This window comes from Anopheles gambiae, chromosome 2, assembly GCF_943734735.2.
Source record: "Anopheles gambiae chromosome 2, idAnoGambNW_F1_1, whole genome shotgun sequence".
Lineage (NCBI taxonomy): Eukaryota > Metazoa > Arthropoda > Insecta > Diptera > Culicidae > Anopheles > Anopheles gambiae.
The window spans coordinates 68068203-68079328 of record NC_064601.1 but is presented as its reverse complement, the minus strand read 5'-3'; the positions used below and the strand labels follow the sequence as shown (position 1 = coordinate 68079328).

Genomic DNA, 11126 nt, shown 5'->3' with positions numbered 1-11126 from the left:
TTCGTGTAGCGCGATTTTGTTTGACATATTTCCGTTTGAATCAGATAATCGACACTAATGTCGGTGAAGGCATGCCTGTACACCACACCACACTAGTGTGGGTTTGACTTTCAGTGACTTATTTCTTAACCATAGCGGGATAATCAGTTCTACGTACCGGGACACGGTTCATACGGGACTTGAGCCCATGACGAGCGTGTCGTTAAGTCGTGCAAGTAGACGACTGCACCACGACACCTGGCCATTCCGGTCTCATAGATAACGAATAAATGTCATAGATTAGGAATAATGAAATTGTACAATTACAACAGACTAAAAACAAAAATAAGGTACAACATTGTGATACACAACATCATGAATAACGGCGGCATGCGATGAACGATTAGTTGTTTGGTTTTCCGTGTACTCCCACAACGTTCACTTTTATTTTTCGCATAATGAATCGCATATCTTCGCCGTGCAACATGCATTACAATTTCCCTACAAACAAGGGCTCTTGATTTTATTTGCTTTATCTCTCTCTCTCTCTCTCTCTCTTTCTTTCTCTCTCTCTCTTTCTTTGTCGTTCTACGCATTTACTCTAGCTTATTCGTCGCCTTCGTCGAAAGCATTCCACTTCGTAGGCAAACACGTTCCACCAGATGTTACAAAATACTAGCCACACACGATTCACACGCTTTCGTTTGCTCTCTCCAATCTAAGATTGCTTCATACTTCGAATACAGGCTCCAGATAAAAGATGGTATGAATTTAATCTCTCTGCGATTGAATGAAACCCGCAACCATCTGCACTATAGTCACATGAACCGGTGATACTACCCTTCTTCTTAAAGTATGTTATTACGATTGAATTTTTATTACAATTATTTTTCTCAAATCTCACTCTTCTTTGATTTCATCATGGGTGCTTCTGCCTTACTCTGCTTCAGGTTCGATTTTCTGATCCTTTACGAGACGGCTACAGCTGTACCCCGTACGTTGACGGCTATCATCACCACGCTGGTTTTAAGTTGTTCTGAATTTCAGAATAATTCTATTCATTTCAATGCTGCACACCCCGACACGACGAAATTAACACATCATGCAAAGGGTAATCTCGAACCGAAAGCAAGCCACCTCGACCTTGTCTCAGCTTTGGGAGCTATCAAAATCGTTCGATCGAAAGGGGCGTTTCGACTTACAATTTCATGATGAGGTCAATATCATAACGCTAAGCATGGGTTGCAGTGGCTGTCAGTAGGTGTTATAATAAGCAAAGAATTAATTTAATTCTTTGTAGGTTGCCAATACATTCAGTAGTACGCTGCCTATGAACCAATTAAGTGACGCACCAAACGGCCGCATACGGTGGTGGTGATCGAGTGCAGCGTGGCATTTAGTTTCACCTCGATATAGATGTGATTTCCTTTTATCCCTTTGCCCTGCATTGTTATAAGAGTGTTATTCTGAACGTTTACTTTTGACTACGAAACAATCACTACACACCTGGCACCAGAACCGGTTAGACGATAGCTAACATATACTGTTTTGTTTTTTTTTTGTTTTTGTTTTGCTTCCATGTGTTGATGCTATTGCTGAGCTTCGGGCGGCGTTATGTGATTAATTTGTTTGTTTGTTTGTTTTTTTTTTTGTGTTATTTGCTGATGCTTATTTTCATTTTGTTTCTTTTTATTATTGCTCATTTGCGTGACATACAGATATTGTGTGCGCTGCAGCTGCAGTGTGCAAATTCATTTCAGTGTAATTTTTGAGTATGGACTTTCATTTCTTAGACTGATTTTGTACCGATTCGGTGCATTACAGTGAGAAAGAAAACTTATATCATTACAAAGCTAAACACAGTAGTTTAGGATGACTAGCCAGCTTCAGTAGAAACGAATCGGACAAACTGGATAAAGCTGGGTAAGCGGTTTCAAACCCGATTGCGGAATATTGCATTTTGCGCATACCTTGCGCTAACCCGCTGCACTACACAATTAGAAGCGATTGGTAATTAATTGCTGTTGCATGCATGTGTTGAAAATTGGGTACCCCTTCTGTTGCACCATATGCTTTTTTAATATATAGAAAAATGTTTGATTTTGATGCTGACATTTCCATATGCCATCCTAGTGTCCTAGTGACTGTAGCGCATTACTGACAATAGATCGAAGATCGGACAAAAGTGTTAATGCGGTTGCTTTCAACACGCTAGCTTCAATGCAGGAGCTCGTTATCGGCCGCTTGTCGATCGTTTTCGAAACAATTCTAAATATTTGGGGCTCATTTTTTATCATACTATTTGTTTGTGTTAGCTTATGGCGCAGACTTATTGCGCTTACGAGGATCAAATTGCATGCATACATATCGGTACATTGGTTATGAACAGCTTGGTGCTAGAGTAGAGTAAGAAGAGAAACGATGACAATTAACAATTTGAATGATGTTTGCAGCTGCAAAATTGTTCATGGTGGCATTTGGTAGATTTTGAGTATACATCTGGCTACTAGTCTTAAAAAGCAGTTGCTCGCTTCTGTGCAAGCACAGACATTGCACTAATTATAGCTTTTAAAACATTTTCACTCCTTTTTTGCCGCATATTGCATGTTCACCTATCCACTCGTATGTTCTCCAGATTATGTTTCAGTTAAAACATTCACTGAACTATTGGGCTGAACAGATAATTAACACACAAAGTACAGATGAGAGGGTCACGCAGAGATTGAATACTGTACTGTGTTTATGGTTCTGCAGTTGCAGTACATAGCCGTTCTCGTCAGACGGGTTTCACCACATCCAATCCATACCACGTTTGTGCAACATACCCATTACAAATAATCTCAGGAGATTCATGGCCGCTGTTTATGGCGAATACGTTGGTACGGTAACGATTTTTGATCCTTTCGCGTAACTATTGTACAATCACACATACACACATACAAATACGTTCATATACATCCACTGTTCACATCTCGAGCACATACGTTCTTGTCCTATGCCACTGGTTTGCGTTAGATGTGCAACAGATTGTAGCACGTGGTGTGTATGCGAGGGAGAATAATGCTACCACAGCAAGCTAGTATGACTTAAACTGCGCTACACAAAACATTCGATTATCGATAGCGTCGGTACTATGTGTAAGCGAATGGTACATTGAACGGCGAGCGAATCTTGCTCGCGATTAGTTCACCGGCCCATTTTGAATTAGATTCTTTTATAGTATGTTGTGTGCTTTATTTTTGTTCCATTTCCAGCACGAACATTGTATCGCGGTTTGAAATTGTGCGGCAGGTGCAGATAAAACCGGAATTAAAGAAAAATGTGCCTCTTTCAGAGACCAATCACGTTTGCACGTTTGAATAGCATAGAAATTTAGAAACTGTTCTTTGGTAAGAAGTACTCTTTCCTAGATCGCTCTACACGTTTGCAAGACTTTGCGCGTGCATACTAATAGCGTCCAGCGAAACGTCCAGAACGTGTGTTTCGTCCACGTCGATTACCGCCCTTGGGGTTGGGTTTGTCATCCTTAGATTCTTTACTGTCGTCCTCTTTGCTGGAGTCTGCTTCGGTCTGTGCACCCGATTCGTCATCTTCGTTTGCAGGGGTAGTAGACGTTCTCGCACCGTCCTTACCCACCAAGTCCGATGCTGCTTCCGTTTCCATTGGCTCGACCTGTTCCGATCCGTTATGACCGTCGTCGCTTTTACCATCCTCAGCCATGCTGGCGTCGCCAGATTCTTGAGACATGAAAGTAAATATCATATTTAATCAAGCCTTTTAGAGAAGGTGTACAGCTGAGGCAGACTCACTCCACGATAAACCGATTAACTGAACATAAACGTGATATCATGCTGGGAATCGTGTAAATAAGGTGAATAAAATAACTTAATGTTTACGAAGGAAAAAAAGGCATTTGTTTCAAGTCAAATTATCACGTGCACCATGTGCATATATTCACAGTACAAAGATCAATAAGTTTTAAACACTCGCGTAAACATAATCGGAACAGGAACATTCCTATCTGGATTAGTAAATATAGTAGGGTGATGTGCAACACAAATCTAAGACGGCAAGCAACAGAAGAAAATAAATTATCACAAAAAGGGTAAAATAAACTGGACTTTCGTGCGAATTATTTTCTACAACCAACTCAAAAAGCCTTCAGTTACACCACATCTGCCTGTTTAACGGAAGCCATATCACTAGTGTTTAGATTGTAACGAGTAGCACTGCTACCAGTATCTTCATAATCATCACCTGTGGCTTCCGAGGGATCGTACAGGTCCGAGTCCTTCTTTTCGCCTTCACCGTTGTTTGCCTGTTCACCGTTCTGCTCTCCAGTGCACTTTTTCTCATCGACCAGCTTTTGTTTCTTCTTGGCCGCCTCCGCTTCCTCCAACGCAACGACGGCACGCTTCTGAGCGATGCGTACCTCCATTGCCTTCTCATTGAGAAAGCGAATAAAAGCACGGTAGTGCGAATGTGTTCGAGCATGCACCTCGCCGGTTGCCTCACTATCGAAATACTTGTGGCAGATACGACACTCCACACATTCCAGCTTCCCAATTAAGCTCAACCCGAGGGCGCGGTTCTTTTTGTAGCGAGGCAACTTGTTGTCAATTTCCGGCGCGATCTCGTCGCCCGGTTTGTAATCTAGTATACAGTCTTCACTTTCTTCCTCCTTTACCATCTCATCCTCAGGGCATTCTTCGTCCAGCTTCGGGTCGTCCAGTGTCGCACCGACACCATCTTCCACTGATGGTTTGCTGCAGTCGCCAGCATCATCAGCTGTGGCTTCAGCCATGGCGGTCCCTTCTTCGCCCACTTTACTCGACTCGCCGTTCTCCTCGGTACCACCTGATGCGGACTGTTCGGCTAGCTGAGTCTTGGTCGCAGACTTGCCTTCTATATCCGATTTCTTTGTGCTCGTCCCTGAGGTATCCTTTTCCTTTCTCTTTTTGGGTGCTATCTCTTCACGAATATCCAGCAATTCGTCGTTCATTGTAGAGATGGTCAACTCTGGCATTTGGAATGGGAGAAAGGAAAGCAAACGTGATACATATTATTACAATCGACCCAACTAGCGGCTAAAGCGGAAGAAGATTAGCTGGAGAACTTACGTTTTGCCTTTCGTTCGATCTCAAGTCGACTCGGTTTTGATTTGCAGTTTTTCATGTGTACAACCGAAAGTAGATGATCATCATATTCCGTGCGATTGTGAAACTCGAGCTCACAGTCGTCGCACTTGGGATGAAGGAACTTCTTCAAATCCAAATGCTTCTCGGAGCGCCGATGGGCAATGATGTGCCCGTAGAAGAACAGTTCACACATGGGACAGTACTCGCGCACCTTGTAGTAGTTTTTCGCCTTCCCCATACGCTTCAGACGATCGATCTCGATCGTTTTAAGCTGCTCGGCGATGCGGGCCTCCTGCCGCAACAGTGTAGCACGCATTCGATAGCTCTCTTCAATGCTTTCCTTCATCACCCGATGCGTTCGGCCGGTGATGTGGTTCTCAAACGATGTGGCGTCGTACATATGCTTATCGCACATATGACAGTAGAGAAAGTCGTTCGACACATCCATATACGGTGATACCTTTGAAGTGGAGGATTTTTCCTTCGACCCACCCACAGGACCACCAGCTGGATTGCCCTTTTTGACTCCTTTATTACCACTGTATGCGCATCGAATTGATTACAGACGTTGTTGCGACATGGGAAAAGAATGAAAATATGTGTAAGTCAATAACTAAGGATCAGATCTACTTATTTTATAATTATTCCAACACAATACAAAAACAAACACTCACACACACTTATACGCACACACCGAGGACTACTTGAACTCAACCCGCAATGTAGATCATTCGCATGTTGCCTAATTACAGTTAGCAGTTTGGTAAAATTGTCTTTTTTACAATTATGAATTTAAACAAGCCGGTGCTTCCAGTTTAGTATAATCTCATTTTCTGTGTATTGTATTGACGTAGGGAAATTAAAAAAAAGTTCATGCATTACGTGCACTACCAACATTTAATAACATAAATATGTTTCTTACTAGCATAGAGATGAGATAATTCTTAAAATTAAATGACATATAATGCGTATATAATGTTTAAACATGAAGTTGGAGCCCAATCGGCAGTAAGTGCATTCTACGCAATGATTTTTCTTATAGTTGCCTATGAAGATTTTTTTAATCACCTGTAAAGTATTAATTTGAAGTGGTGCATATATTCATGTATAATCAACCATGCAATCATGCAACATAACATAACCACCAGGCGTGGGGCATAGAATAACAACATATAAGTAGCATAAGCGGAATAATGTAGTGGGATAAACAATGCAAAAAGCCAGTGTGCAGGTTTATTGTAATATTACCTGTTCTTATTTTTACTATTATTACTAGACTGAATTGGATTTCGTCTTTGATACCCAAGATTTAACCGCGAAATATAGTCGTTCTGAAACGGAATAAACCGATAGAATAGAGAACAATAAATGGAGTACAAGATTGATCACAGTAGAAATTATAATGCTAGGCGAAAAACGAAAACAGACAGTCTTTCAGTATTTATTTCAGATTAAATAAAAGAAACACACTCATAATACAGCAAAACAGACTCATACATTGGTGATAAAATCATATTCAATATACAAAGAGAACATCCAAGAACATCGAAAGTCCTGTGAGATCAAATCAAATTTGCAACAAAAATCTGTTTATAGTTCTAACTTAAAACACCCACTCACATACACACGCACACACACACATATATTTAAGATACTGGGGGCGGCTTTTTGGTCTTTGCTTATCGATAGTAGAATCCAATTACAAGTCTAGTATCGAAGAGTCTTTGTTATTCGGCTCTTTTCTACATACTGAAATAGTAAGAATAGTAAGGAACAGGTCTTATTTAAAGGCGTTTCATTGCATATATATATAAGGGTGAAATATGATTGCTGTACGAGGTGAGCGACAGTAAAATACAAACATTTGTACTTGTTCAAGTTCAAGTTTAAGAACGAGAGAGAATAATGAAGAGAGCATGAAACGACGAATTAATACAAAAGATGTACCAGCGAGGCTTAAAACAACCATTCAAACTATAGGTTATCATTGAAACCGAACCGTGCAACGTAAAGAAATGAAAGATAAATAGATAACGTGAAGAAAGAGATATTGTAGATCATACTAATGGCAGTATCAGTTGCATATTTTGCAGATGAAGTTTGCATTATATAAATTAATGCTTGATACTAAACAGAAGCACCAACAACTGTAAACGTGTATTATGAAAGAATAATCTCAGAATTTTCGTAAAAAATACGTTTGAAAATTCCGTGCAATGCAAACATTAGGTTGTGTATAAAGTTATTGCTCATTAGGTATACTTATTTTCTTAGCAAAATTTATTATTAATTATTTTTAAAAATCAAACTGACTTCTAATGTAATCTTCGTCATGGTATGGATGGTAACATAACAGAAACGAATTTTTAAGTGAATGTTACACTCGGCTTATAAATGCAATAATGCGCTCATACACGGGTTGATATATAGCTGGAGTGTGTGCGAGAAGAACGAAACTCCACGAAAAAGCTCCTGTTCATTTCCTTACCTATGATCGTTTCGGCTGCTTGTACCAGCATTGCCGAGAGCATCTTTACCTAAAGGTTTATTATAATTTTTCGATAGTACGTTCTTGGAACGAACAACTGCATCCGGTTTGCGAATGCCACGTCCATTTATGTTACGATTTTTGGTGTATCGGTTCTGAAGATTTTTTTTTCACATACAAAATATAGAGTAAAAGAGAAAAAAAGGGGAATTGAAAAAAAGTGTTTGTATCGATAATCGGCCAAGTCGAATCACCATTATATTGGTATATTGGTAAAAGCGACATAATAGGTTTACGCAAACCCGCTAGCCGTTTTTGGTGTGAGTTTTTAGCCTTTAGAATTGTAGATGCTTCAATAATAGTCTTCTAATGTTCCTGGATTTTGTTAAGCTATATAAATTAAGAAGCAAAAATCAAATGTATGAAAGGTTGATGTAATAAAAACCCAAAGAGACATAATAATACATCTACAATCGAAATCAATATCATTAACTTTAAAATACTAGTTACATTTATTTGAATTGCAATGAAAATCATGTGCATTTTTTGGACTGTTCGAATGTTTAAAAAACCATAAACGATTCTAAGAAAATAGAAACTAGTAATTCAAATTAATATGAAAAGCGGAATAATGAAATAAGGACAAATAAAAAGTTCAAATATTATACAATTTGTTTCACTTATGATTATTATGATCGTAATGTAGAAAAACATTAATTTACTGCTCTTTGTTAAGGAACATTTTTTCAAAAGAGAACAATATTCAATTGGAATGAGATTCCACGTGTGCCACACGAGCAAATTTTCAAAAGGTAGGAGACATATAATAAGCGGTAACTAATAAAATGTAAATTCCCTGCTGAACAAAAAACTATCTAGCTCGACGAAAAAAAAAATTGTATATCGGTACAGAACAGAACAGAAAAGATGCGTGATGTAACACTTACCCTAATAAAATTGTATCCATTCATATCGTCAAATCGCGAAGATTGCACACCGTCCAGAAGCGACGGCACTTGGTGGTTCGCGTTTTGATTGCCGAGCAGGTTGTTAATTAAACTGTTGGCAAACGAGAGCGCATCATTGTTCACGCGGACCCCGCCCACACCCGCATCCCAAGGATTGATACGGTTGCCATAGTTGTTTCCGAAGTTACTACTGCTACCTCCGCCACCGCCGCCACCTCCGCCACCACTTCCACCGCCACCGCCGCCGCTTCCACCACCTCCGCCACGACGGTTGTTGTTGTTCCGATAAGCCATGCTTTCAGTACGACAATTTATTTCTTCGGCTTAAGGAATATCTGAAAAAAAAGAATAAACAAACGATTTTGAGCTGTAATGCGACATCGCAAAACATTCCCAGTTCTTACGCAAACGGCCATCAATCAGAAAGTATTGATGTAATGCAAGAACACTAACACGTTTGGCGGCGTTCCCGGTCGAATGATGATTTAAAATACGGCCGGCATACGGAGTGCCCTGGAGTACGAACTACGGCTGTGGGACATGCGCAGTATATCAACGAAATGTGCTTCATTTTGCACGAACAAGCATTAAAAATGCTTAAACTAAACGTCAACAATTTGGTCTCACTTGGACAGGCGTAGAGTTTAATTTAAGAAAAAAGTATTTTAATGATTAATTAAACCCGTTCGTCAAATATGTATAACTATTGGAGCTACTTTAAAAAACAAATTTGCATTTTTGTAAAGTATTAAACATTATAACTACATTATTTTCCCCGTCGTAGATAATTTAACATTTAACGCAAACAGCATAGATTTTGGATTTTTTAACTTGAGTGCAAACAAACGATAAACACGAAGAAACAAAAATTGATACGATCACAACGGTTAATAAAGCTAACGTCAAGACGTCTTCCACCCTTCCAGTCTGTCAAAAATCGATCGAAACAGCTGTTCGGCAAGCATAAAAATCAACCCCCATATAATGCGGATTTTTGCTACTTTTTTTCTTATGAATTTTCATTGCCAGCAGTATAGTATTTAACAATTGATTTTTTTGCCAACATTCGCCAACGCTCTCTCTGTATATCTGTATTCACAAAATAATAATAACTCAATCGATTGATGCTCCAACCACTACCTGCAATAATGATAATCACACGGGTTTTTTACACGATACCGGCTTTCATTACATTTGATGACGGCATGATTCGGAAGAGCTGGAAAATGTCTATTTCACTCATACCGTATGGCAACGCAAGTGGGTAACCGAGACAGTATCAGCGTGAGAAAAGCGCTGAGAAAAATCGATAATTTTCCATCACCTAACATCATCCCCAATTTTACACGCCATTGCTACACGATTACCGTATTGTTTTTTCGCATAATATAACCGGTGTATTGGTGAAGCATTTACGCTTAACATTACTAAAATATAAATGCCGGTAACTATCACTAGCGAGGCCGATAATAGACGTGTTTTTTTCTAATTAATTTATACACGACAGCACATAGGCGGCACATTTCGATTCCATTTCTCCGCAGCAAGTAGATTTTATAGTCGTGTTACGATTTGCACACCGGTGGTTGAATTATAACATGAACAACTTACTGTGCTTAAGCAATTACTTACTTGATATATAGAAGAAAAATTGTACACTTTGAGATACACCTATGAAATTTTCTGAAAGCGATGAAAAAGTTTGACAGACAGAGTTTTTATTTTCACAAAACGTTTCGTCAAACGTTAGACACACCGATAGACCCGTTTATCTCTTTCTAGCAACATTTTTTGTCTCGTTTCGTTCAAACGTCTAACGTCTGACTCAAAATGAAGGAGGCATTTGAATGTTTCGTGGAAATTATCTTTTGTTTTTTTTGGTTTGTTCGATATTATCTTTACTGAATTACTTTAAATTTTAATTTTTTAAACCATGAATCGTAAATTTTTTTGTGTGAACGTGATCAGCACAAACAGCATTAACAAAACACTGTTTTGAAATTATTTGCCCTTTATAAGTAAAAAGAGGAAATATTGTTGTAACGCTTTCAAGTAGGAATTGTATGTGACGATGTATATATGTGTGATGTTTAAAACTAATAAGATGTGTCGAAATAATAAATAAAATAAATAATAAATACTCAAAGTTTGATGAAGTTCACATACATTTATGTTTAAGCCCATTCAAGAGAGAATTATTGCTTGTCATCTTACGTAAATCCCACTTAAACAATGCATTTGCAGAGAATACTGTTATTTTCATAACATTACAAACAATTTAAAGAGCAGAAGCTTTTCATACACTTGGCTGAAAACATATTTGGTACTACTAGCAGCATTGGTTCGCTAATAAAAAAAGTTTGAAAAAACTGAATATCTTTTTAAAAACAGTTAAACTAATAGGTACAGTCTGTTCAGTTCTGAACTGAAATACAGTTCAAAAATGGGTATTTTTTAATTAATTTTATGGGTATATGTATTTGGGTGGTTGTGTATGGGTATTTTAGTATTAATATACACTTAACTATTTATTCAATACAATTCGTGCAGAAA

General features: G+C 38.6%; 1 protein-coding gene across 5 annotated transcripts; it reads right to left on the bottom strand.

Moving 5' to 3' along the window:
* Window positions 1–544: 544 nt before the first annotated feature.
* On the bottom strand, window positions 545–10317 carry LOC1275094 (zinc finger protein on ecdysone puffs). Of its 5 annotated transcripts, none has more exons than XM_061644357.1 (6): window positions 10206–10317; window positions 8553–8908; window positions 7606–7760; window positions 5100–5656; window positions 4237–4998; window positions 545–3716 (listed from the first exon to the last, which is right to left on the bottom strand). In XM_061644357.1, the coding sequence occupies exons 2-6, from the start codon at window positions 8865–8867 to the stop codon at window positions 3427–3429; spliced, it is 2079 nt and encodes a 692-aa protein (XP_061500341.1). In that variant the 5' UTR covers window positions 8868–8908; window positions 10206–10317; the 3' UTR covers window positions 545–3426. The 5 variants fall into 5 exon arrangements, with proteins under 5 accessions (XP_061500341.1, XP_061500344.1, XP_061500343.1 ...); XM_061644360.1 differs by lacking the exon at window positions 7606–7760 and adding an exon at window positions 6366–6448; XM_061644359.1 differs by lacking the exon at window positions 10206–10317 and adding an exon at window positions 9027–10114.
* Window positions 10318–11126: the final 809 nt, after the last annotated feature.